The sequence below is a fragment of the Amblyomma americanum genome, chromosome 1 (assembly GCF_052857255.1).
Source record: "Amblyomma americanum isolate KBUSLIRL-KWMA chromosome 1, ASM5285725v1, whole genome shotgun sequence".
NCBI lineage: Eukaryota > Metazoa > Arthropoda > Arachnida > Ixodida > Ixodidae > Amblyomma > Amblyomma americanum.
Genome location: NC_135497.1, coordinates 440,302,582 through 440,330,295, shown reverse-complemented (window position 1 = coordinate 440,330,295; position 27,714 = coordinate 440,302,582). Strand labels below are relative to the sequence as shown.

Genomic DNA, 27,714 nt, shown 5'->3' with positions numbered 1-27,714 from the left:
TCAGCTGCCAAAGCGCTTTTCTGCACTGCAAATGTGCAAGGGGGTGAAGCATTTGAGGATTACCGGAAAGAGATTCCTTGGCTGGTTTTACTATCAACAGACCGGATGTCATCAAATATTCGCCTTGATAATGTTTTTGTGTGCACATTTCTGAAGTGCATCACTGGGTTACACTGTAGTACACTGTGCGAGCGCACTATTACTGGACACCGCCTAAGGTAGCGAGAAATTCCCTCAGTCCGACTTCCACTCAGGCAAAAAGGGAAAGCACGGTTTGTTTTAGTGTTAGCTGTGACGGACCCACCACCACCCGCAGACATGAGAAATGTCTGCGTCGTCACATCATATTACACCTGTTCACACCATGCAAGTGGCAACAGCACTAGCAACACCTCTCTCGCATCACATCCTGGCCTGTTTGTGCCACTTCCCTAGACTATGAATACATTAAGACCTTTTTGATATGTTGCCAGTTGATAGCTCTCAAAATCGCGAACAGCAGAAATGTCTCCTCCTAGAATTACAAATACGACACCATGCGACACGTTCCCCAGCTGCCAAAGTTACAATTCTGACGAATTCTGGTTCGTATAATGTTTAATGACTAACCGTAGGTGCGCAAACATTTACACGGGCCAAACATGGCAGCACGCAACATGAAAAACTAGGATGCAGCAGCAGTCACTTACTGCGGTGTGGTGTGTGCGATGTTGGCACATGGTATAAAAACCCCGGGCGGTCTAAACTAATCCGAAGCCCTCCAATACGGCGTCCCTCGCAACCCATGTGTCAGTTCACGACATTAAACTGCTTTGATTCAATTACTACTACGATGCGCTTACATACGAGCGGCCGAAGTGCGGAGAAGGCAGCATGAAAAGCAAGGCACTCACTAAGACAGTCAGCTGCCACATCGCTTCCTTGCACTGCACAAGTGCAAGGAGGGCGTAGCTTTTGAAGGTCACCAGGAAGAGATTTTGGCTGCTGTTACTACTGACAGACCGAATGCCTAGCGAATTTCGTTCCGCACTTGAAACAATGCACATGTGGACTGATTTCTGCGAGCTCGTGAAGCCATTGAAAGCTTATGCTAAGAAACGCCAGTCGACATTTGAGCTGTCAGCTGCCAAAGCGCTTTTCTGCACTGCAAATGTGCAAGGGGGTGAAGCATCTGAGGATGACCGGAAAGAGATTCCTTGGCTGGTTTTATTATCGACAGACCGGATGTCATCAAATATTCGCCTGGATAATGTGGATACCCACCCGCAGACATGAGAAATGTCTTCGTCGTCACAGCATATTACAACTGTTCACACCATGCAAGTGGCACAAGCAATAGCAGCACCTCTCGCATCACATCATGGCATTCATGCCACACAAGAGCAACTTGAGCACAAGTGGCGCCAGCACTGGGGGCACCCCTCACTCACGTACCACCCAGGCGAGTTAGTGCCACTTGGCTGCAGACCACAACTGTACACACTGAGCACACCACTGGAAAGCAGGACCACCACTGTAAGCAACTTTTACACTGTAGAGCCCACTAATGCTTTTTCACAAGGCACAGACAGACACTGCTGGGACAGGGCAGACTTTTCAAACTAAACACTCTAAATGGCTGTCGCCCATTCACACTGCAGCATTCATGGCACACAAAAGCAGCTTGAGCACAAGTGGCGCCAGCACTGGGGGCACCTCTCACTGGTGTACCACCCAGGGCAGTTAGTGCCACTGCCTACATAATATCACAGGTCTGCCCACTCACTCACGAGTGCACTCGTATCGCATGCATGTGACACAAGTGTGATAACGTGACTGTGAGTGGGTGGTCGCGTGTGTGAGCGAGTCGCTGTCAGTACGTGTGGTCATGAGCGTGAGTGCGATTGAGTGGATGTGAGTGAGAGCGTGACTGAGCTGCCTTCCATGACGATGAGGTGTGCATAATATAAGGACAGTTACACGCGTAACTTTTTAATAGGCCCCAGTCCAGGTCTGCACACATAATGAACAGAAGCATTTTCAATATGTGGCAGTTACATGAACTGAGAGTTGAAATGTAAACCTGTACTGAGTTTTCAAATTCCAGAAAGCATACTGAACTCTTAACTGTGTCAAATTATCTGCCGTTTTCTCAACATATCAGCAGGCTCATATTAATGAAAAAGCTATTCCATACCTCCAATTACACAAAGCAAATTTAATTTTCAACTGCTGCCTGACTTGACAGCTGTCAAACATTCCCAGCCTAAGTTTAAATGACAGCTTTGTTTACTGTATTTTTTCCTTTCATATATCAGTGCTGGCAACCAAAAGATGAGCAACGAAACAAATGCCACACTCCACAAGTGTGCATTTTATAGTGTCCTCACTCCAATAACGCTTTCCTTATCATGCCCACAGCGTGAAGGCCACTGGTGATCCCCCGTAGCTGCTGTACCCTTCTTTTAGATTTCTATGCATTTGCATACTTGTAACACGAAAACAAATAGTCTAAAATTTAGGGGTGTGCACATAATAGAAAGGTTGAATAGTTAGCGAAGCTGCTGCGGTTGCTCATTGTAATTGTATTCAGGAGAGCTTTGCGTAGTCGTGCTCTCTCAGAATGTGGATACATGTATCATAATTCGCGATGCGGATAGGTGGACCCTGTTGACATTCAAGCTGTTGTCTCACATGCTCCCCTTGAGAACATGTTCCAGCTGATGTAGAAGCGATGGCATTGCTGCGTTTGGGCGAATACCTTGACTGCTTTTCTTGTCGCTTATTGGCAGGAGGTGGCCTAGGCTGAGGTGGTTCCTCCTCTTTGTCGGCACACCGCCTGACAACCTGCGCAAGTTTGGCAATGTATTCACGCTCCAATGCTCCCACTTTTGGGTCAGTTGATGTTTTTTTACTGAATTTGCGTGTAAGAGCAGCAAGCTCAATGTCAACACCTGCAAGCACATTTGAGTCTTGTGCTCTCAAATAGTGCTGCAGGATCATCCACTAGGAATGAATCATTTGCAGATGTGTCCATACTGACTGACTCGTGAACAGCATGTTCATTCAGTGAGAATGAATGATCATCTGCAGATGCCAAAACTGAAGATGGATCCTCAATGATCGGATCATGAACGTTGCATCCCTTCTCTGCAACTCCAACTGCACAACTGCATGGATATCGTGGCACATTTTTATGCACAGATAAAAATACCTACAGCTGCACTGGAACCTGTGGAAACAAGTGTTACATTCAGGACAGCTAAGCATGCACCCTTGGCACTGTGTGTCCTGTCTGACAACAGTGTTGTCAGGACGTTCTTCGGATCGCGACTGCACTGACCACTTTCCATCAGAAAGTCTGGTCACGCCAGACTTGGAGACTTCCACTCCTGCAGCATGCTTCTTGAAGCAGTCTGCTGTGCGATGGTCTGCCCTGCGCTTCACTTGACAGATCAGCTGTTTCATTACCCGTTCAGTGGACAATTTCATCAAAGACACCAGCAGCATGTCGAACCGCCAGTTCTGAAACCCTCCCAAATAACGTTTCTTGAGCTCGTTATGCATTGACTCAAGATGGTTGTTAGTAGTCAATCCGGTGTCCTGCCTGTAGAAAAGAGCCCACTGTTCTGTGCGCTTAGCATATACTCTCTCAAAGTACTCAACAAACTTAACGCACTCAACAAACTTCTTTAAAGTACGGAACTCTGACAGCTCCTTGTGAAAGTTCTCTTCGCTTCTTCTGGTCCACAATGCATTCAACTTCTCCTGCACAACTTCTCGGCTTTGGCTGCCAGTTACCTTGGTCATGTTGCACTTCCAGTTCCGTCTGACGTGCCACACACACAACAGGCGTTTCACAGGGTTCCCCATGACCCTCGCCCATGCATTTGCATATGCTGGTGCATCATCTGACATGAATGCACCACAGCTAACTCGTTTGCAAGCCTGTCCCTGATAGCAGCAAAAAATCTTACCATGACATCCTCAGACACACTACAAGAGAGGAGGAAGGCACATGGAATGCCTGACCCATCATTTCCTATCACCATCACAGTTGTAAGTTGCTGCTTATAGCGATTTGTGCCATGAGTTGAATCAACACACACTGCTCTTTGACTATGCTTTAGCAGCATGTCACCCTGGGTAGTGTTCATCATTGCCATCACAAACTCACCAATGCCTTCTTCTGTCAGTTTGTCTGCCTCTGCATACAACAAAGCACCATGATCCTGTAGCTCGACGATCCACTTCTGTGTACTGACACAGTCATCACGATCTTTCTCCACTTCAGTGCCAATATTACACTTCATCTTTATGTTTTGAAGCTTTGATGAGGTCAAAAGGTGAAGACTGTCCAGTGGAGCTCCGGCAGGCGAACGTGCATCTGAAAGAATAACCCTACGAGGGACCTGCAGCTTCAGCTTGCATGCAATGTCTTTCTGGTCAGCAATTGACAAGGGCTGGCACCGTAGCTCTTTCTCATGGCCGTAGTGTTCAGCCTGATAGTCTGCTACCACATTTCCATTTTTTTCAATGACATCCATTGTCGCCAAGCAGTTCCTCTCACATTTCACACTACCATGAACCTTTGATTGGCGCTTACCTGTTCCTGTCTTCACATATAACCCTGAGCAATGACAAACCAGATACTTCTTTGTCCCTCCAGATGCCAGATGTTTTGTACCCCGTGACAGAACAAAGTGGACAAGCTCAGTCTTTTCCTCATGGTCCTTCCAGCTTTCAAAATCTGCAAAAAAGGAACAGGCATCAATATGAGTTAAGCTACAGCAAGCAATCCCCAGAACTGCAAGTAAATTACTGCAAATTGATTGCAGCATTGTTACCTCCTGGCACTGAATGATGCTTCATTTTTTTGCATATACATACATTCCTTATTCTGGAAGGCTTATTCTCAGCTGACACATATCCCAAATAATGCAGACGGGTTTTTGTTGTTGCCATATTTATTTCCATCCACCTGAATGTGCTCCCATACCTATCTCGGTTCATTTCGGAACTGTTTAACGATATAAGCCATGTGTATGCACACCTTATAACATGCCACAGCGTAAAACAGAAAGTGCGCGTAATCTGGCCCAAACTGCTACACAAAAAGGGTGAAGTGCTTCAAAAGGCTGTTGTGCCACGAACCAACATTAATTCGATAGAGGCGAAATTCTAGAGGCTCGTGTGCTGTGTAATGTCAGTGCACATGAAAGAATCCCTGGTGGTCGAAATTTCCAGAGCCTTTCACTATGGCGTATCTGATAGCCTGAGTCGCTTTGGGACGTTAAACCCCATAAACTAAACTAAACTTTCAAGCCGGCTATTTCATTACGGTAATGTTTCGATTCTGGTTCATTGCAGAGAGAAGGCTTGCATACACTGGCATCAAAAAACGAAATAAGGTGCCTGAAGTTACGGAACACGGAATGACATGACTGCTGCTACAGTTCTGTTAAAACACAGCACTTCAGCATTGCAGTTCCATCCTTAACAGACCCTGCATTCCATTCTGGAGCTACCCCTGGCATCAAATTTTTCCATCATGTTTTAATCGCAATAACACCTGTAGAAACTAGTGAAATTTGAAGGTTATCGCACCTGTTCCACCTAACACAAACCAATAATTTTTTCCTGTCATGATGGGCACTTGGTGCACAACAAAAGTGATTACAGGATATAGAAAAATTGCAGTGCACACTTAGGCTCCGCCCTAATAGTGTGATGCAATAGCTGTAATGTGTACCATATGTGCGGAATTCATCATTCTTGACTTCACATTCATCCGTGGACTTCATACCACACCTGGCACAGTGGTGCAGCAGTTAAGCGATGTGCCACTGACCTGCGATAGCAGCTGCTGTCACAGGTGAGGTGGCGGGCTTTCTGCAACGGTGGGGGTTGCCCTTCTAACTTCTCACAATAAATAATTTACCCGCCACAGACGCGAGATTTTCTGCTGAACGGGAGCCTTAGCACTGTTGCATTAAAAGCTTTGGCTAGCTACGTTCATATCATGGTTGCAACCTTCTTTCGAATAAAAATATCGTGTTTGGTCGGTTAATCTAAGCTGATAAAGCCTAAACAGATCACCTTCAAATCGCAGTAGGCTGTACATATACTATCGCAGCACGTACTGTCGGGGGCAAAATTGCCCAGGACACGCGATTGTTATCGAAAGCATATAGCTTTGTTATCAGCCAGCGGTTGGAAATCACGCTTGTGGAGATGAAACTAGGCCTTGGAATGTATAATGTGTATTAGTGAAATAAGGCAAACAATAGCACACTTCACACCTGCATTTAATCTAAAGATCACCAACTATCCCAGCTGTCTGCTTTAAAAGCCGAAATCATCAGTCGCGCGTCCTGGAAAATTTTGTCCTCAACAGTACAACAGTATATTGGTGAATGGTTTGTTTTAAGCACTTTGCACGTAAAGCAGTTAGGCTTGTTTTAATTAGTTTACGTTAGGTTCCAGAACTCAAGTGGCAGTTTTTCTTCCTGGACATAACTCCAAGAGCAGCTAATTCTTTTCAAAATGCCTAGCTCCACCCAGGCGGAACAATAGTTCTGCCCATATGTACTAGCGTATAGCATCACAAAACATCCAAATGCAGAGAAAGTTTCCGAAATGCGTTATTTCAACTTGTGTGGCTTCCCTAAAGGAGGTATTCACATGACGTCATCCGCAAGGGGCACTAGCGGCCGGCGCGGCATTTGCCATGTTGGTGGTCGCACGCGCAGCAGCCGCAGCATTTACCTCGCTTGTGATGTGTGAAATGTGAGTGTAATTAGCGTCTCGCCGCAGATCATCTCTATCCGCCCCGTAACACTGGGTGACCTAGTGAATACGCAGTGAACTGTGCGAAGCAGAAAAGAGCGGGCACACTGAAAATATTACACTCCATGAAAACGTCGACCCGTAGGAATGTGCAGGCGCCGGCGTGGTGTGTTACGTACTAGAGGACTGCTGTCATGCGTTAAATTCACCAATAATGAGGCCCGCCTTGTGCACGGCGTAAGTCTGCCGACATGCCAAGGAATTAAAGCATGCAAATCTATGAGGCAGTGAAATTGCTTGACAAGTGGGCGCGCCGAAGATCCGTGCTGAGGGTGCCGACGGCCGAAGTGCCGTTTTTGGAGAGGTGAGTAGTTAAACGTGTTTGTTCGTTTAGCTAGCCTAACTTGTCATCTCTGTCTGCTGAAAGTGACATGTCACTACTGAATGTAGCGGAATTGCTGCACATCGCGCTGCTGCGAACCGTCCTATAGATTCCAGGTCTTGTGCACTGGTAGCAATGCTACGTTTCTACAATCAAACCTGCAAAACATTCTCGCTATGTCTGCCATTCGTGCTGCGAGTGCATGAAAGAATTTGCTCGACCATTTTGTCGCGTAAATAAATCAGCAATGACGCAATTTGCCTTTCTGCTGAAACAATGAGGCTTCGGCAGTTCGTGGACTACAGCCGCTGGCAATATGAGTTTCTGCAGCATCTGTTTTGGAATATGGGTGATTAATCATGTGCTGTGTTATCCACGATGTGTCGTGCACGAGTAGCTGACTGTTATGAACTGATATTAAAAGCTGCAAGTCGTGTACGTTATTGCGTGCGATGCAGCCGGCCACTTTTGCTGTCGAGTCGCGACAGGCAGCTCGGTAAAATCACGGTACAGAATACTGCTGCAAACTTTATGCATAATAAGCGTTCTGCAAAGAAAAGTGGACGTTGACGCATTTAACAACGTGCAAAGATGTTACGGATCACTAACAATTCAGGCCGGATACCTCACGGCCTGAATTGGTGAGCTGGCGTGAAACGACCACAAGCATGGCGCATTTGCCGCGGCTGCGCACGCGCCGTCTGGTAGTGCGGCCTTAGTGAATACCTCCTATACTGCAACCCCATGACAGAAAACGGTGCCTGCACAATATGGAGATCTCGTTTATACTTCACCTGTTAAGGAAGAGAACTCAAGCCTGATGCGCCTCGGCACAAACCCGTGGACCTGTTCGTGGGAAACGCAACATTACAGCAAACATCACATTCAAACAAAGCACTACAATTGGGAACCAACGAGTCGGCGACATCAGGGTGCTGTTTTCGCACGTGCCGCCTCCGTGCACTTTCAAATGTGAACGCAGCATTGCACACCGGACATAGATACTTATCTTGTTCAGCGGAGCCCGCAGCAAGGCATTCCGCGCTGCTTGAACTTTGGTTTTCCATCTTGGCGATGGAAACAGCAGCCGGGTAAGAGAAAATCTGCTCACGGAGATCGTTCGGTGACCAGCTAGGATCAATGGCGATGAGCCAAGGCCTTGACAAGGCAATTGAGCATGGTCACGTGGTAAACGCATTTACCACCGCGCCGACGGCAAATGTAATTGAACTATAGTCTTAAAATAACTAAATGTTGAAATAAGGTTGAAATAAGGTTTACAAATTTATAATTAGGCACGTTTGTGGAAGCTTATTATTAAGCAAAACACAACAGGCACAAAAAAACAGGGACGGCTAGGGATATCCCCAACCGAGCCGAACCTAGGTATTCTTCAGCAGCCGCGGGGAAAGATGGCGGAGCCTCGCGGGTTCAGCTCGGTTTTTAATACGCCCCCCTGCTCCCCGTCGCTTCTTCGCCCCGCCGGCGAAGAGCGGAGCCGCGAGCGACGCGTCCGCTCGCGGCGATTATCCCAGCCGAAGAGAGCCCATCTCCCGCGGGCGGGCTTCAGCAGTCTCCCGCGCAGCGACGCTGGCGCCCTCTCTTGCCAGTTAATGTAACTCACAAGGGAACGCGTTCATCCTCGGGGTGAGACTGCTGCTGCACGGTGCCTGGCGGGAAAGCAAACTCACGGGGCTCCAGGGCAGGTCCCCACAGTATATACTGCATGACACTGCGTGGATTGCAGAGCAGTTAACCAACAAAGAGATGCTTGTTCATATCATTTACCACATACATAAACATCATCAATGAAACAGAATGCTATGTGTAACTTTTTGAAATGTTCCTTTTTGGCAGCCTCTAAAAATGTTTCCGTATAATTGAGCTAGCTTGGTTTGCAGCAATATAACCACGGGACTGCTGTAAATTGCCACATTTTCAAATTGTGTGAAAATCATTGCATGTGAGGGGTCACAATCATATCCTGTTTTTTGAAGGTCCCGTTGCTTTGTTGGCAATGCTTTGACAGCCATGACCAGCTTTCCGCATTCATGTGCACAGGGTATCTATCCCATTACGTGCATGCCTTTCTACCTATTAATGGCTTACAATGCAAACAGACAAAAAAAAACACAGAGCACAAGTACAGATAGTGTTTGTATTCCGCACTCTTCTTCACCTCAGTAAATGTGGCACATACCCACGCGGGGGGATTGGCCAAGGTACAGTGGAGATTGCCAATGAAGTATTTGAACGAGGGAAAAAAAAGACGTGTGGTGGCGGCCTAGAAGACTGAATCAAGATCAAGATAGGAAAATTCAATTAAATTTAAAAAAATATGAATTACCAGGAATAGAATCAAGCATTTTGGACATGAGACAGAATTTTGTATACAGCTAACAAGGTAACCGATCAGTTACACTTATGTAATCATGAAGGTAGCCACAAACACTACTTAACGGGAATTCCTTGGCGCTCGCACCGAACGAGAGATGAACTGGAAGAGACAGAGGGAGTCCTAACCTCGAAAGAGGGACCTCCAAATACTGATTTCTCTGAACTGCGAACCGCCGGCAAGAGAGGAGAAAATGATCTAATGTTTCAACTTGCCCACATGAGACACAAAGGTTTGTTGCAGCGAACCCGTATTTGCGTAAGTACGAATTTAAGTGAGGAATTTTGTATCGCAGAAGTGTCATGGACACTTCACAACGCCTTGATTTACACCACCGGACATTCCATGGGTACTTTAAGTGGTGGAAATCCACGGTATTGAGCAACGGATCACTCAAGCTGGCTGAAATATTTTGGAAAAGCTGGAAACGTGAAGTTTCGAACAGAATGAGGTGAGGGACGGGATAGATTACAGGAGCGCTTACAGCTAACCTTGCCAATAAATCAGCCACCTCGTTAAAATAGACACCCGAATGCCTGCTGGTACCCGGACAAAGCGGATCTCACGTACTGTGCACGGAACAAAAAACCTAAGCGATCGATTCAATCATTCAAAGATTCAAAGATTTTTCAGAATTTTGGAGAGAGACTAGAACTGAAAGGCAGTCTGCAAGAATAAGAACCCGTGCTACATGCCTGGGAAGTTTGAGAAAGGCCAAACCAATAGCCAAATGCCCTACGAAGAATATAGGAGTATAACCAGGGATACGAATGGAATAGCTCCAAGCCAGATCTTGCGAATATATCCCAATCGCCGCCTTCTCACAGCTGCCGGAGGCATCAGTGGAGAGAACAGTATGATGAAGAAAATTCTGTAGGTGTTCAGAAAGAACACCGTTTAGAATATTTGCGGGCATATGTTTCGCATGGGACGGGCAAATATGGTCGTAATAGAAGACGGGGTTAGCCTGCGTATCAGCAACTAGTGGCAAGGAGATCAGATCAACCTGCAGCGGAGCTTGCGTGAACCTAACTTGCGGAAGCTGATAGCGTGGCCAGTGCCTCCTCCTCCTCCTCCTTCTTCTTCTTCTTCTTCTTCTTCTTCTTCTTCTTCTTCTTCTTCTTCTTCTTCTTCTTCTTCTTCTTCTTCTTCTTCTTCTTCTTCTTCTTCTTCTTCTTCTTCTTCTTCTTCTTCTTCTTCTTCTTCTTCTTCTTCTTCTTCTTCTTCTTCTTCTTCTTCTTCTTCTTCTTCTTCTTCTTCTTCTTCTTCTTCTTCTTCTTCTTCTTCTTCTTCTTCTCCTCCTCCTCCTCCTCCTCCTCCTCCTCCTCCTCCTCCCCAGTGCCTCCCATGCCTACTGTCTTTTTCTTCCATGAATCATGACAGCATTCCGGCTCAACCCTTCCTCTATGCTTACACAGACATTTCTCACAATTAGCCTGAAAGCCGGCCGTAGTGTGGAATGAGTTAAAGGAAAATTACCTTCTCAGCCGTTTTATCTGCACAGCTTAGAAGTATGTGAAAGGTACTTTGGCTGTGAGTGATTTGCCCTTTCTCTCTCATAGTCTTTTTGCGAACTGAAGTGGTGAAATATATATTAACTTCTTCATTACATATTGTGCCATCATTGTCGCAATAACAAAAATTGGGCACATAGCAAATATCTGCAAGCATTGAGGATTTGTCTTTAAACTCTGACATCATTATGGATGGAATCAATACAAAGTAGAAGAAAAGTATAGTGCAGCACATATATGATTGAAAGTGAATGACGAATGTTGTTGATATTGTTAGCCTATCAAAAGATGGCACATACCCACACTGGGCGATCGGCCAAGAATCCGGTGGCTATTCATCTGTACTCAATTAATAAAAAGAAAACCACTGGGGGACGTAACACTGGCGGATGTGCTCATTTTCAGGAACAAACCGTGCAACAAGTAACAAAAATATTCCTAAATCAGATTTTACATTGCCAAATGAACCATGACTGTACCAAGAAATGAGACATAAGTGAGCATTTCATTCCTTTCGTGACATAAATGAGTTTCATTTCATTTCATTTATTCTACCCCTCAAGGCCCGAGGGCATTGAAGAGGGGAGTGGTTGTATACAGGGTTTAGTACAAGGCGTTTGATTTCTAATTATACAATGATAGCTAAGGCGGAACAAAAACGCTGATGGTCGATGATGGAGGCTGTACTTCCGGGAAGGTGGTTCCAGTCCCTTTGCTGTTCGTGGGAAGGAAAGACTCAGCCGCGCGTTTTGTTTTAAAGAAAGGAATGCCGATTTAAGCGCATGATCAACTCGTGATGAAACATATGATGGAGGAAGTATAAGATCGCGGTGCAGTCTGGGGTTATGATACATTATTTTATGCATTAGGCAAAGGCGAGCGTGCTTTCGACGGCTAGCAAGAGATGGTAACTGTAATGTATTCTTCATAGAGGTTACGCTAGCGGTACGGTTATAGTTCTGCAGGATGAAACGTGCCGAGTTATTCTGAATTAATTCGAGGGAACTGATCAAGTTTTCCGTGAAGGGATCCCAAATGGACGCAGCATATTCCAACTTACTACGAACGACAGATTTACAGAGGAGAAGTTTCAAGGAAGTGGGGGCAGAGAGAAAGTTACGGCGAAGGTAGCCGAGGGCACGGTTGGCGTTGTTAATCATTGAATTGATGTGAAAAGACCAAGGTAGATGACTTGCTATGTGAACGCCTAAATAGCGGTATGAAGACACTTGTTCTAGTTCGATGTTATCTAGATTATAAGAGGTGGGGTGTATAGAAATGCGTGACACACGTAGTACTTTACATTTGGTTTTGTTTAGTTCCATTGACCACGTATTACACCACTCAAGAATTCCATTAATGTCTTTTTGCAAAAGAAGAGAGTCATTAGGGTCGTTAATTTCACGAAATATTACACAGTCATCTGCAAATAAATGAGTGTGGGAGGTAACGGAAATAGGAAGGTCATTAATATATATCAGGAACAAAAGGGGCCCAAGGACAGACACCTGTGGGACCCCAGAATGCACGGAAGTGAATGGAGAACAAATGTTATTAGCCATTACAAACTGTGTTCTATTACAAAGGAAATATTCTGACCATGCTAAAACATTTGGCAGAAGATTTAGCTTGCTAAGTTTAAAAAGAAGTAGTTTGTTACTAACCTTCTCGAAAGCCTTGGAGAAGTCTAGAAAGATACAGACCGCGCATGAACGACGATCCAGAATAGCGTGAAGTTTATGCGTGAAGGTAAGTAACTGCGTCTCGCACGAGAATGATTTGCGAAAGCCGTGTTGAGCGTCAGTTAAGAAGGAGTCAGATTCGAGAAAGGTAACTAAGTTAGTGTATAGGATGTGCTCAAAAATTTTGCATGGTATGCTGGTTAGTGATATTGGGCGGTAATTAAGAGGGGAATTAGTACTACCTGACTTGTGCAACGAAACCACCTTCCCGATCGTCCAGTCCGCTGGAAGCACTGACGTCTCAAGTGACTGCTGGAAAATTTTGGAAAAGATGATTGAGGAATAAAGTTTAGTACTCTTCAAGAACTTCGCGTTAATTAAATCTGTTCCAGGGCTTGTATAGGTCTTAAGATTTTCTATTAATTTTTCTATTCCTAGGGGCTCAATGGATATTGCATCTATGATTGAGAATTGGCAGTCCTCCACTGTAGGAAACGGGACGTTGGAAGAAAGAACAAAATTGCGACAAAATGTTTCATTTAGAATTTTAGGATAATCAGTATCAGCGATAGTTGAACCGTTTTCATATAACAATTTAATTGAATGATTTCTATTGGGATTAATGGCACGCCAAAATTTTTTGGGATCATTTGTGAGCATGTTGGGCAGTGCGTGCTGTAGAAAATGATCTTTGGCGTTTTTCATTGCCGATACATACACGCTATTTGCCGCATGATAAGCTTCCCATTTAGAGACGGAGTTACATTTTTTTGCGTTTCGGTAAAAGCGTTTTTTCCTGTTACAAAGCCTTCTTATGTGAGCGTTGTACCACAGCGCATTTCTATGAGTTGTAATGGTGCGTAGGGGGATATATCTTTCCGTTAGTTCGTTAACCTTAGCAACGAAAATGTTCCAGTTCACCTGCGCCTCCCGGCTATCAAACTCTGTTAAAAATGCATCGAGAAATGAAAATAGTTCTTCGTTGACAGCCTGAAAGTCAGCTCTGATATAATCACGGATACGCTTGACTTTCTTGTCAGCGTTATTGGAAGGAATGCAGAAATTAAACGAGACTAGGAAGTGGTCACTTATGCCGGGCATGCAGGTCAAGTCTGAAACGAGATCAGAATGGGATGTCAACACTAAGTCTAATATGTTAGCAGTGGTGTCTGATAAACGGGTTGGTTGGGATACTAGCTGAGAGAGGGAAAAGAGTGAACAAAGGTTCAAGAACTCATTGCCTTGCGACGATGGGGATGATTTAGGAGTTATTTCCGAAGAGCATATCAGATCAGGAAAGTTAAAATCGCCTAACAAAGTAATGGGTGCTGCAGGGTGCCGCGTAACAACAAGGTCAAGCACATCATGCAATTCTGATGTGAACGGGGAAGGATAATTGGGAGGTCGATAACATACACCAAAAACGTATTTGTGATGGTTTAGTTCTACGCAGGCCCAAATGGATTCTAGATTAGTTTGTACAGGAATGTGATAGGACTGTATTGTTTTCGATATAGCAAGACACCACCGCCTGGTCGCTGAGTGCGATCGCGTCTGTAAACTGAAAAGCGGGATGAATCGTCAAACATCTCACTATCGTGTACGTTAGGGTGAAGCCAGGTTTCTGTTATTGCGATGATATCAGCCTCGCACGTGTCGACAGCGGAGTGAAACGATTCGCGTTTATTAAGAATGCTTCTAGCGTTGGCCAGTAGAACGGATGTGCGAGGAGGTGATAAAGCCAGACCACTTCCCCTCGTTCCATGCTATGAGTTATCTTCTTCGCTTCCCTAAATATTGCTTACCTCAAGGGGAGCAGGACGGCTCTGCACGCTTTCGACAAAAGATTGGACTTGCAGCTCCTCAATGGTATCGGTATCAGCGTTAAAAATGTAGCACTTGCGATTAACAACCAACTTGTTATATCGCAGGCGGTACTTGGGAGATCGCGGTAGTTTTTTCACGAATTCTGTTAGTTTTTTGCGGGCAAAACGAGTGGCGGGGGAAAACTCTTCAGACACGGAAAGTTGTTTGCCACTTAGTTTAGTACGGAGGTCTAACACTTTCATTCTGTCTTTGAAAGAGGAAAATTTCATGATAATAGGGCGATTTTTTGAGGGTGAAAAAGTGCCGAGACGATGCGCACGTTCAACGCTTAGCTGTTTGGAATCGTCGTCAAGTACTTCCGACAACGCAGCAAGCGTTTTCTTTTCAGTCTCATTCCATGATTCGCTTTCATCAGGAATGCCATGCAGGATCAGATTATTCCTTCTCGACTGGTCTTCCACGCTATCTAGACGAGACTGCAGTACCGCCTGTTGCGATGTCAGACGACTAGTAGTGTCCTGAATTGAAACTAACTCAGGCTGGATAGTATTAAGAATGTTAGTGTTTGATTCAAGAACTTCAAGGCGATTGAATACATCTAATATTTTGCTTTCCAGTGATGCTTGATTGTCTTTAATGATCTTAACGTCTGCGCAGATCTGGGTTTGACCTTTAGCTAATTCTAAGGTCTGTCGTTGATGCTTGTAAGCATCGCTAATATAGACGCTTCAGGATCGTCATTTGATTCTGACTTTGAAATGACTGGGCGCGGCTTGGGTGGGCCGGGGTTGGTCCCAATGTCTCCAGAGCCAAGTAGTACAAGCGATACATCAACACATTCACTGAAGGTTGCGAGCAGCACATGTGGACATGGAAGCAGAAAGAGAAATCGGTTGTCCGATCTTTTGGCATAAAGCGAATAGCTTGTACAAACCTGCGGAACATAGAGCAGAGTTGCGTTAGCCATGGTGCCGGGAAGGCTGCTCCCATGTCCACTGAAACTGCAGTCGAGATGTGGCCTGCTTAAGTAGTCTGCCACGCAGGCTTCCGTCCCAGATCCGATCGACACGTGTGGCGAGGCGATAGAAGTGCCGGTGATAGGTAGTCCTTCCAATGATGCGCACGCAGGTGATGGTTTTTTCATTTCCAGTGACCGTGAAAAACCGGGGTAAGTCACGAAGCACGGCGAGGCCAGCATGCAGGACGTTGCCAGGGCCATTATAACCTGCGGAACGTAGAGCAGAGTTGCGTTAGCCATGGCGCCGGGAAGGCTGCTCCCATGAGGTTTGTTGAACAATTAAAAAAGTGATTTTTCATGGCAGCCAGCATGGGTCATTTCCAGTTATAGCTCAAGATTACAATCACATCTGATATAGATGACACGCATGCTATGAAAGCAAGATAATTTTTTGCCTTTTTTTATGAGAAATGCACAGGCAGTTTCAAGGCTTGCTTCACAATTTAATTTTTGACGTATACACAAAGGCATGCCTATAAATTATTCGTGCGTTACTCCAGAACCAACACTACTTAAGTTGGTAAATCATGTTCATTACCTGGGTGTCATTAATAGCAAACATATACTAATGCTGCTAATGTTATAGACGAACAAACAGCGGTTTTATGAAGACGTTAAGTAATACGTGATACTGTTGTGTCCATCAGGTAATGAACTGTGCGGCAGTTTCAGTTTCTCTTCTCTTATTTTCAAATTCAATTCTCTTACTTTCAGTTTCTCTTCTTCAGAGTTTGTCACATGCATGTTGCTTGACACCGCGTATACGTGACGCAGGAAAAGTAGAGGGGGGGAGGGGGGGGTCGGAGGAAACTTGGCGTCAGCATGACATCGCTCGCTCCGGTGTGTCGTTCGATCTGGCATCTACAATACAACATCGTGCCGACGAGGTAAACCTTTACTATGAGTTTTACGGGATCTTACGCCCCCCGCACATTCCTGCAAACCCCGGGCCAGCCACCAATACCATGGAACCAGTGGAAGGCACTGTTTTCTACCTACATAGAGGCGTCTGGCGCCTGAGTTTCCTGCATCCCGACGCAAAGCTATATATGCTTCTGCATTCGCGCGGCGTCGAAGGTCAGCGTCGTTCCGGAACGCCTCCCGCCACGAGCGCAATTTTAAAACGAAGGAGACCTCAATTAAGTGAAGTTACGAAACGCGAAGATGCGTCGAAGGTGCCTCCGCCCGCCTTCCGTCGCGGAGACAGAAAGAGGGCTCCTTCCTAAAAACTGAGAGAGAGGGGAGAGTAACAGAAAGAAAATGGGGAACGAAGGCGCGAAATCGCCCAAGTGTGCGTTATTGCAATGGGTTACTGCCCTATATGGAGCATCACGCTCTATTATCTGCAAAGCAGGAAAAAAGAAATAAATAAAATATATGAAAAGTTGAGGGGGGAATAGTTAATATGCTTTGCTGTCACAACTGTTTTCTCTGGTCATGAGCATGAAAGAATGGCAGGGGGAGAAGGGCGGCATGTGGAAGCAAGCACGCAAATTGGCATGACCTCAGGCGATGCAGTCGGGGTGCTGTGAATTTCAGTTGGGCTGGGACACTGACCTCAGAAGTGTGGAGAGAGTACCAGTGTTCTCATTCATACCGGCCTGCACAATATTAAACTTATATATAAAGTATGATTCTCGTTGCTCACGCTCACGGGTATTTTGGAAGCCGCTCTGTAGCAGCGTAACTTTTAGTTTGTGAAACTCGTGACCTTCCTGGGAACGGTGTTTCGACAGGGCGAGGAGATGAAGAGATCTGGTGTGCGCGCGGTGTTTGTTGAATCTAATTCGGAAGGAGTTCTCGCTTTGGCCAATGTATTGCATCTGACAATCGCCACACTGGAGCATGCATACTACGTTACTACTGTCATAGTTCAAGTTTTCATGGTGAATTGTTTGAAGTTAGAGTGTGTGCTTTGAGCTAGTGTTGTTGTACGCATGTGCTGGCAAACTCGACAGCGATTGTTCTTGCAAGGTAGGCAAACCAATGTCTTTCGCTTATTGAAAGTAGAGTGAGCTACATAATTCTGCATGTTTTTTGGTAGTCTGTAGGTAACCCGTAGAACTGTTGGAAACATTTTTGACAGTCGATCGTTTTGTTCGATTATGTTGAAAAGTTTTTTTTAGAGTTTTGTTGACATTATGAAGGTTGTTTGCGAAGGTTAAGACGAGATTAGAGCGGTGTTCATTTGCGGTTGTTGATGGGGGATCCCCAAACATTTCATTATGATCTGTTGCTTCCGCTTTCGTAACGGCATCATCAATAATAGAGGCCGGATAGCATTGGTTTCCTCAGAACTTCCCGCATACGGCTAGAATTTTCTTCGAAGTCTTCTGGTCGTGAGCAGATCCGTTTGAATCTGATGGTTTGGGAATATGGAATTGAAGTTTTGCAGTGGCGTGGGTGGCAACTCTTGTAATGAAGGTACTGTTGCCTATCCGTGGGCTTTCTATAGACACTGGTGATTAAGGTACCCTTCTCCATTCGAATTGAGACGTCCAAGAAATTAATTTGACTTTTAGAGTAAGGGTGTGTGAAACAGATGTTTGGATGTACGTTGTTAAATGCTGAAATAAACTGGATGAATTGGTCCTCAGTTTTCGTCCATACCATGAATATGTTGTCTAGGAAGCGTTTGTAAAAAGCCTTTTTGGTTGGGTATGAGCGGATAAACTCCGATTCAATGCTATGCATATATATGTTGGCATAGTTTGGCGCCATTTTCGTTCCCATAGCGGTACCACTCGTTTGTAGGTAAAAGGAGTTGAATTAAAAAAAGTGGAGCTTGAGGACCAGATCAGTAAGTGCAGCGATGGTACTTTGGCTAGGAGCATCAGCGTTTTTGTGTTTTCCATAGGATGCGACCAGAGCTCGGATGCCATCATCATGCGGTATGTTGGTGTACAGAGACACTACATGAAGAGTAACTAAATATATATATGCAAAGTTGAGAGACGCTTCATTTAGACAGATTTATTTTGAGTCGACGTTTCGAACAGTTCCTGTCCATTCTCAAGACTGAAGTTACAGCGATCTTCCTCCCGTTCTTGAGGAGTTGTAATTGGCACACATGTCCGCCACATGAAAATAGCAACAAGCAATCGGGTGCTGGAAAGAAGATCGACACAAAAGAAAAATACTAGAAAAGGGAGGAAGAGTAATAAATAGAAAAAGAAAAACGCGCTGTCGCACCGTGTCCACCGAGAAGCCGCTGGGAGCGTGCAGAAAAAAAAGAGAAAGAAAAAAAGGAAAACGAGGAGCGGAAGGGAGAATGGTCGCCCCTCAAGGCAGTGCGGCGGCGAGTACAGAAACAGACGGTGGCGGATTCGCGGAGATGCGTGTACTCGCGTGCCGCTGGCCAAAACGAGTAAAAAAAAAACAGAATAAAGCGCAGACATGGCAGGACACTTCCCTGGAGCCTTTTCGGCAGGAATAGTCAATGCGAATGCGGAATCAGCGGCGCAGTTAGCTTAAGTAGACACACGTGCACTGTGCATGCAAACACAAACACACAAAATAAAAATAAAAAAGGCGACAAAACATCCGAGTTCGGGAAAGTGTCGTGGGGAGGGGGGGGGGGGTAAAAGTGAATGGCGGGAGCATTTAGGCAAGGGTTCTTCAACTGTACCCCGCTCGGCAAAGTGGTCGAACTGGGTGAGGTGGAGGTAAAGATGCGCTTTTTTATCCCGCGCACGCTGTCACAAATGTGGGGAATTCCGAGAAAACTCTAGGAAAAATGCGTCTGTCCCCAACCGGACATGACGTCAATAAACGTCACGTGACCATGACGTTACAGGCCTGACGTCAATTTTTCGGACCAATCAGCGTTTCCAGCCTACCGACCCGCAAACGCTTGTGTTTGTTGTGGCCAGGGGGGTAAAGCGCGGTGAGGAGGTTGTCATACGCTCGGGCAGCGCCATCTTGCTACTCCCATAGTTGCCGGTACTTAGTTGTTTGCGCTACTGAAAAATAAGCGAATATTTTCAATATAGCTACGCAGAACACATTAAAAATAGACCTCTAAAGCTTTAAACATCCAAGATGTTTGAGCATTACACCAAACTCTTTTTGTTGTTTAAAAATTTGAAATATGTAAAAGTGTACAAGAAAACTTGGGAAAGTTTCGTTTTCGTTTCGTCTGCTCTAGCAGCAGTAGGTCACCGACGTATGCTAGTTTATTACTACTTATGGCGTAAACTGCAGGGCAGAATTAAGATACGGCAGTTTCATACGCCCAATACGCTCTGCATTACACACCTCTCCACCCCATGTGTCTGCTCAAGGCACTCCCTTGCACAGTCCACTGAGAGCGGTCTCCCTCTTTTTCGACCGTGCGTTCTAGCCACTCTTCGCACTTTGGACTCATTCACTCCCGCCGCTCGGTTCGCTGTCTTTCGCACGAACGTCGCCTTCTCTGCTGGTTTTGGTTTTGGATGCCTTATTCGGTGCCAGGAAAGCGCTGCACACGCAAGTGGTTTCCCGTGCGCACGCTGGCCGATCGTATCTCTTGCGCGCACAGCGGTCGATTGATTGCACACAAGAATCTGGACTCTGGACCCGTCGGCAGCGTTCAGAGCGACACCCGAAGCTTCCTTAGCAGTCAGTCGGGCGAATAAGTCCGCCTTCGCTCAAAAGCATAAGAACACAGATAACAAACGAGATAGTACAGAGAAAAGAACCGTCCGCTTATACACGCTCGCCTGTCAGTTTCTCAGTAGATGCCGTAAGCACGCAGCGCGCTGTGGCTCCGCGCGTCGCGATCTACCGCTTTGTCTCGCTTGTGCACAGAGTTTCAGCAGAATGCCACCATCGTGCTTCATGTGTGAGTACTGTTCTTCTCTTAAAAATTCATAACGGCACTGTCTCGTGTTCTTTTCTTAGAGATTTTCCGCTGCAGCGATAAGCAAAGGGACAAAAACATTGACCGCTTGGCCATACAGTCCTTCCAGCAGTTCTGCCAACGACACGAGCAGAGCTTGAAGGAAGTAGAACATTACAAACAGAGCCCAGCACATGTAATTGGAGTGATCAAGTTCGTTTTGAAGAAATATGTGACACTCAGACTGAGAGAGGAGGCTAGAAGGATAACAGAGAAAGCAAGAAGGGCATACGTTAGAGCACTGCTTACAAAGCAAATCTTGTCTAAGCATCAATAACAACCATTTCCAATTGCACTAATCAACTTAACGACACATACATGAAGGAATCCAAAGTTAATGAACAGTCAGTGTATATGTCATAATGAGCCCCTGGATTATCTCTCTTTGTCTGCACCGCAAATTAATGACAATTATTTAGTGCAAAGCAAGGAATGAAGGAAACAGGAATAAGCTAACAATAATAAATTTTTACAAGCCAAAGTTGCACTTGGGTTATGCAGCACGCTGTAGAAGAGGATTATTCAATAATTTTGATACCTGGGGGCCTTACACACGCCGAAAATTTATTGCAAAATACAGAGTACCAGCTGTTCCAACTAGCCGCATTGCATATTCTCTTAAATACCCTGATTTTACATTATCAAAAGTTGGCGTTCAACAACTGTTGATACAGTGACAGTAGTGGGGTAGCTTCACAGTGCATTGTAGGAATGACCTGGCCAATGTGCATGTTTATAAAGTAGTATCGCAGTGTAAAATTCAGGACTGCGTTCCATTAACTTGCAAAGATCTCGTGTCGCGCCTTATGTCAGATAAATGGCAATGATGCATGACACGCAAGTAAATAGGTATGTTGATTGTAGTAGAAGAAATAAGAATCCTTTTGTTGAAGTTCCTTAAACACACACTTATATGTGTAATGCAACAAACTCTTCACCAGTACAATGTTCAGTGCAGAAAATGTTTCCTAAGCTAAGATCACTGAAGTGTTCGGCAAGTACTCGAACATTTATTTGCGTTAAAGAAATCTAAATGCAAAGCAGTGCACATTTCAGCTTTTACACAGACGCTCATGTGCATTTCTGAAGGTTCTATTTTTCTTGGTTTTGTAGGGTTTAACATCCCAGAGTAGCACAGGCTATGAGGATGCTATTTCTGAAGGGATCTGCACAGATGCACAGTCCTGCTATAGATAACAAGTATGATGAAGAGTGACATCAAACATTTATTCGAACATTGTTCATGCAAAATCACTGTATTGATACTATGTTGAACATGTGTTTTTTTCCAAGTTCCCTTAGTACTGCATCAAGGCTGTCCTATTAGGTGTTCAACAAATGAGAGCAGAGGTCTTGGTACTGTTTTTATTTTTTTTCATGTGCATTCTTTGAGTGTGTGAAAACATGTGCAAAATATTGAATGCTACATTGTGTATGACTGAGACATTATTTACAAGCTATGATACTTTTATTTGTCTAGTGTGTACAACAGTAAAATCAGTGAATTTATTGCAGAAATAAAAAAGCAGGCATTCACAAACATAACTGTTGATGTTAAATGACTGTCAACTATGAAACCAGCTGTAACTTTGCAGTGGCAGGTTGCATAATAATCTCACATGCTTGTAATTGTGCAAGATACACTGATTGTCAATTTTTGTTTTACAGAATATGGCCTGAATTTTTAATATTTCCAAAGCTGTACGCAAGCAAACCGCATTCCAACGTTTCTCTTTACTATCATCACCTTGCACAATACTCTGTTAATGCTCTCCGAGTGCGACTTATCCCACATGTCTCTTGCATAAAAGTTCTTCCATGTATGTACGCTTTGGTGCATCGTTGCAAGCAGTATAAACTTTTCGGAACGGAGTCTGTTACAGATCTTCCGGTGTATTCAAACAGAATTCGCATCTTAACAGGCAGCGGTACAGAAGGCATGCGCTGCACTCTGCGCGAGTGTAGTCTCCCTTCTGCCTCGTCTTCTGTATATGACACCGAGATCTGACCGCCGGAGAAAACAGGAGGTGGCGATGGTGTACACTTTACTAAAGGGACTCCAGGTTACGCCAAAAGGCATGGGGCATGCATGTTTTATAATACCCCGTACATCAAAACAAACCTTGCTGAACCTCGCCAACCATCCTCGTTGATAGTTACATACTGTGACAACCTAGAATGAGCGGCACAAAGTTCACCACCACCTGGAAGTATCTTCGTGCGCGCACCATCGCGAACATTTTGCGCATGAGCTAGAAAGGAATTCAACACAGTGAGTAAGCAAGCCGCAGCACCATTCCTCGTACTTTTGACGCGCACTACGAAGCGCGCGGCCATGCTGGGGGAAGTTGTGAGGTTGCCAGGTTAGTACGCTGCAAACTGCCGTTAAATCGTTAAACTTGGTCTAGGTCGCCCGGACTATACAGGGAACCATGATCTGAATAACAAGATGGCTGTCGTCCACGGTTATAAAAAAAGTGGAGAGGGTTTACATGGGAGTGCTGCCGCCGCTTTCGCTCTAGTGTTGGTAGTAGTAGCTCTATGGTTGTGGCATTATAGCGTAAGTATCCCCTTTTTTTATGCCTCACAGCTTGGCTGCCGATGTAAAGGCACAAAAGAGATGACTGAGGCTTTTAGAAGGAAATCAGGGAGTTGCAAGCGCGTTTAATTTCGGGAAAAAAGGCCAACTGCGTACCTCTGTTTTTTGAAGGTTTCCTTTTTCTTATTTTCAGGAAGGTCAGGCTGAATGTGTTCCCGACGAAATGGGATAGTAATTGCTATGGGTCCGGAGATGACCTCGACGGTTTCACTTCACGGCACTCGTTATGATAACAACACATCGCAACATTAATTTGTCCGTATTCTTCTTTTATTTGTTTCTGTGCAATATAAATTCACAGGCGTACTGAGCCTGGTTTTTTACAGTGGCGGAACAAGAACAATTAATAGCCGGATATAATACATTTGCATGACATCACAGCACTGAACAAGTTGATTGCAGCTAGTTGAGAAAGACGAAAATGAATTTATGTAAAATGTACAACTAAACGCTTCTCGATCAGACACGACGATTTTGCAAATCTATGCAGTTGCTGCTTTCTGTGCATCAGAACTGCACTCCAAACGCAAAGGAATGCCTACATATATTCAGACGTGAAAGCAATGTGCTCACTACAAAACTTGAACAAGCACGAGAAAATAAATCATGAAAACAGCATACCTTTCCGCAATAAAAGATTACACAGACATGTATATTTACAGCAACATTAAATAATCGAATCTTAAATACAATGCAAAAGCACGCATGAGAAATCGTATTACAAAAGCACGAACAGATGTATTATATATACAGTCCTATACCTGTTAAATAGTTACATACTTGACAACATAGAAGTAAACACACTTTGAAAATAATGACGTTCATATGAAAAATATATAGGAAACGAAATAAAAATGTGGAAAGTGCGACTTACGTGGTGCGACTAAGTTTAAGATATTTCGCGCCTTCGCGCTTCTGCACCCTGGCAGGGTTCAGCGACTTCACAAAAAAGTGCAACCTTGTTGTCACATAAAATGCCATCATCTCAGCACTCAGTAATTCAGAGTGATCAGGACAGCCAATATTCTCTTTGTGCTTGCAACGAAAAAGTGCGATAATATCCATCACACGTTCGTGGTGAAGCTCATGCGTGCTGAAACAGCTGGTGAAAAGATTCTCCAGCTTTTTCAGAAACATAAAAAGAAAACCGGATGGATATAAAAGGCCTCCTTTGTCCTTTAGGCGTGTAAAATGTGATGCGCGAAGGTTTCGTATGTCAGTTTCGTCAGCAAGCAGGAGCTTTCTGCATGCATCACATGGTGATTTAGCCAAGAACTTTCGTGCTACATATCCAGCAATATAAAAAATAAGACGCTGATTACTCCTTGCGGATACACATGCTATGTGGTCGGAAGCTGGATCTTTCAGTTCTTTTACAGCAAGCTCAGCACTGCACAGATCACCATCAGCAATCAATTTATCAATGAGTGATTGCTTGGTGTTTTTTGCCCCTAGAACAGCATCAGCACTAAGTAAAGAATCCAAAACACCTGGCTCTGCGTTGCCATGAGAAACTGACTTGGCAAGGTTATAAAAGCTTAGGCACGACACAGTTATTAAAAACTGCTCTGGGGTTGGGTGCGTGTTGCAACCTGACGACTGCCTGGTGATGCCAAACCAGTTCTCCACTGGATCCTGGCTGAGTCTTGACGTCATAATGAATTTATACCCAACGCTACTTGACAGGTAGTCCATCAAGGACAGTGTGCTGCCGATAGTGACCCTAAGTCGAACTGCTGTACAGTTGGACAAGAAACCACCACGCTCGCGGGCGTGAACTTCCCACTCGCAAATGTAAGCCAAAAATGAGAGCAACTTGTCCTCAGACGGGGAATCCGGACGCAGAGCTTCAGCGGGATATCGATACGTCATAATTTCAATAAGGTCCCTCATCATTCTGGAAGAGGCAAAGCATAATATTAGAAAATGACGCGGAACATACTTAGGGAGAATAGTACCCGCAGTCGTACTTTTTTCTTACCCAAAAAAAGTCAGGACAGGCTGAATGCTTCCACAGTGGTGCTCAATCTCGCTCTTGTACAGCTGGAGGCCATTAAGAATGCTGTCACCAAAGAGCTGAAACGCATATGTTACTCTCAATTTTTCGAAGTTGTTCGGCTGTGTGTGGCGTGCAGTGATGCCTGGCATGGCCTGGAGCGTCACGTTGGAGCCATCTAGTTTTAAGGCTTCTCGAACTGGATAGATAGACACCGGAAAAAAATAAGATAACAACAAAATTCTGCTCGCTATACTGTATTGAGATAAACAAAGCGAGCAAGAATCCGATGTGGCATTGCAACAGACAACGTGCAGCATTTTAAACAGTTAAATAGCACGCACGTTCTTTCACCGACAACGAAAGTATCCAATTTTCTCTAAGCAATAAATATTTTCTTAGTGGAATGATTGAATATGCTTGAGCACTTACATGTCCGGCTGGTGTATTGAAGCCTGAGTGCAGAAGTCCATTTCTTACGCATTTTACCACATGCGGAAAGTTAGAGTCGAAATGAAGAAACCCCTTTCCATCAACGGGATGTTGTGCTTTGCATTTTGTGCTCGATGCAGTTGCCTGAATGCCCATTACTGTCCACATCTTGCGATTCCAAGTTGCTCCATGAGAGGTAATGAAGTCAACAAACAGGCCAGCATTTTCTGCCAGTGTTACTGCTTCCAGCATGACTTTTGTCAAAAAATCTCCTTTCATGTTTCCCCTAGTAGCAAAACATGCAAGTATCTGTGTCCACTTGCCAGCAAATGGCACAAACATTATAACCATCCCGTGGTCAGCCACATTGTGCATTTCACTTCTTGGGGTAAATATTAACATGTCCACAAAGCCTTGAATATGTCCTGAAGAGGAGACGCAAAGATTTTCTGATAATTTCATTTCCTCCACAATGAGTCCACCATGTCTCTTGCAGATATCCATGGTGGAAGTCTTTTGCTTCAGAATGTTCAGGACATTTTCGTTAAAGCCAAATCCTATCCTGTATGACTTGAGATACCTCCGCAATGTCACTTTGCTTGGCAAAGTGAGGATGTTTTGCCTGCGCATGTGCTCATAGAGCCGCGGACCTTTCATTCGCATAATAATGCATTCAAGGATCCACACTTTGGAGTACATCATCCCTCTCCTGCTTTTTCTTTTCGATGCTTTAAACATGTGCAAAGCTGCTTCTTGCTGCTTTGTGGTTAGCGATTCAATTCTACGCTGGAATGTCGCTTCGCTTGTTTTGGAGTTCTCTTCTTTCATTGTAGTTATCTTACTTGCAAGGTTCCTCAAACGTAGACTGAGCCGTTTTGTTTTCTGACTGGTAATTCTCAGTCGCTGGGACAAATTCGTTTTCACGGTCTTGGTATTTAACTTTGATTTTCTGGTGACAAGTGCTTTTCTTAGGTATCTGCAGCTAACACAGAACCCGCCTGCAAAACAAAAGCAAAATACACAAAGTTGGTTGCTGATTCTTGTACTAAATATGAAAACAGGGTCGGTATATATAACGAGTCTTTCCAGATTTCATTCCAGTTTTGAATTTTCCGCTCCTCATCATTGCTTGAAGCGGCGTTATTGAGCCAATAACGAAATGCGGATGCGGGGCATCGCTTCAGCCAGTGGCGAAGGGCGGGAAATTGAAAAATGGAATGAAAGTCATTAAATAATACGACGACATAGCACGTCTTCGATCTGCTAAAAAAAATAACTGAAACGCGCGCTTTATGATACAAGAAGCACTTACCTTCAGCTGTGACTGCACCAAGGCAGAACTTGCTAAAGTCTTTGCTGTTGAGAAGATTCAGCGTGTTTTTCATCTTGAAGGTCAGCATCTCATTCAGTTCGTGATACGTCTCTGCACTCATAGCACCTGCGCAAATCCGTGCACAGTCAGCTTCTTTTAGAATATCTCCTGCCTCATGAAGGTAGTTGTTCTCTCTGCATTCTTTTTCTTTTCCATTGATATAGCATTTGGCCACAATTCCACTTGCCCCATCCGAGCTGAACCACACCACTTTTTCATGGAATACAGTAAACGGTGTCTTGGTGGCGTGTGTTGTTGCATATAGCAGAGTATCAAGATCCGGTGTGTTCAGCCTCGTCCACAACTTCGGTACTGTTACATTCTCAGCGATGAAATGAAGATCGCCTGTTTGCACGACTTTCTGAGCTTGTTTGAAGTCACCGATCGAGTTGGAGCTCCGGTCCGAGTTTTCGTTTTCGTGCTCATCACAACGAGACAGCCGAGATTTCTTTCTGGGTCCTGCTGCAGCGACCTCGCGGCGCGTTCTTTCTGCCCTCGGTTTAGAAGAAGGCTTCGAGAGGTATTTAGGCAGACCGGGTACCAGTGTCGGCACCGCATCTGGAGCTAGGGCAGGCTTGCCTCGAGGAAGCCGGATTTCTTTGCCGTCAATCACATGTATGTAATCCCGAAGGATGAAATGCTCTTCAAAGTGTCTCTCGCAGATCGCAGACGTTTCAGCAAGAGGCTTGTCGTCGCGCTTCAAATTTCGCTCCCAAACCTTTCGACGTTCCGCATCTTTGGGTGCTGCAAATACAGAAAGCTTCCGTCCGTTTTCCACTCGATGCCCGGGATATCCAGTTTTGCAACCCGGTGAAAAACAGTGAGTATCTGCTTTTTTCCTTTTTTCCAT

At 44.8% G+C, this 27,714-nt stretch overlaps 1 protein-coding gene across 1 annotated transcript; it reads right to left on the bottom strand.

The window, feature by feature from the left end:
* Positions 1-27,714, bottom strand: LOC144125356 (uncharacterized). The gene is made up of 4 exons (XM_077658669.1): positions 26,805-27,714; positions 25,493-26,490; positions 2,741-2,826; positions 1-25 (listed from the first exon to the last, which is right to left on the bottom strand). The coding sequence occupies exons 1-4, from the start codon at positions 27,712-27,714 to the stop codon at positions 1-3; spliced, it is 2,019 nt and encodes a 672-aa protein (XP_077514795.1).

Bases quoted from the DNA above. Each gene is read 5' to 3' on its own strand.
- LOC144125356 (XM_077658669.1), bottom strand. From the start codon at position 27,714: ATGGAAAAAAGGAAAAAAGCAGATACTCACTGTTTTTCACCGGGTTGC. The intron at 26,491-26,804 runs GTAAGTGCTTCT...TTTGTTTTGCAG, and splicing joins TGGTGCAGTCACAGCTGAAG to GCGGGTTCTGTGTTAGCTGC. The intron at 2,827-25,492 runs GTAAGTGCTCAA...AAACTTGCGCAG, and splicing joins TCAATACACCAGCCGGACAT to GTTGTCAGGCGGTGTGCCGA.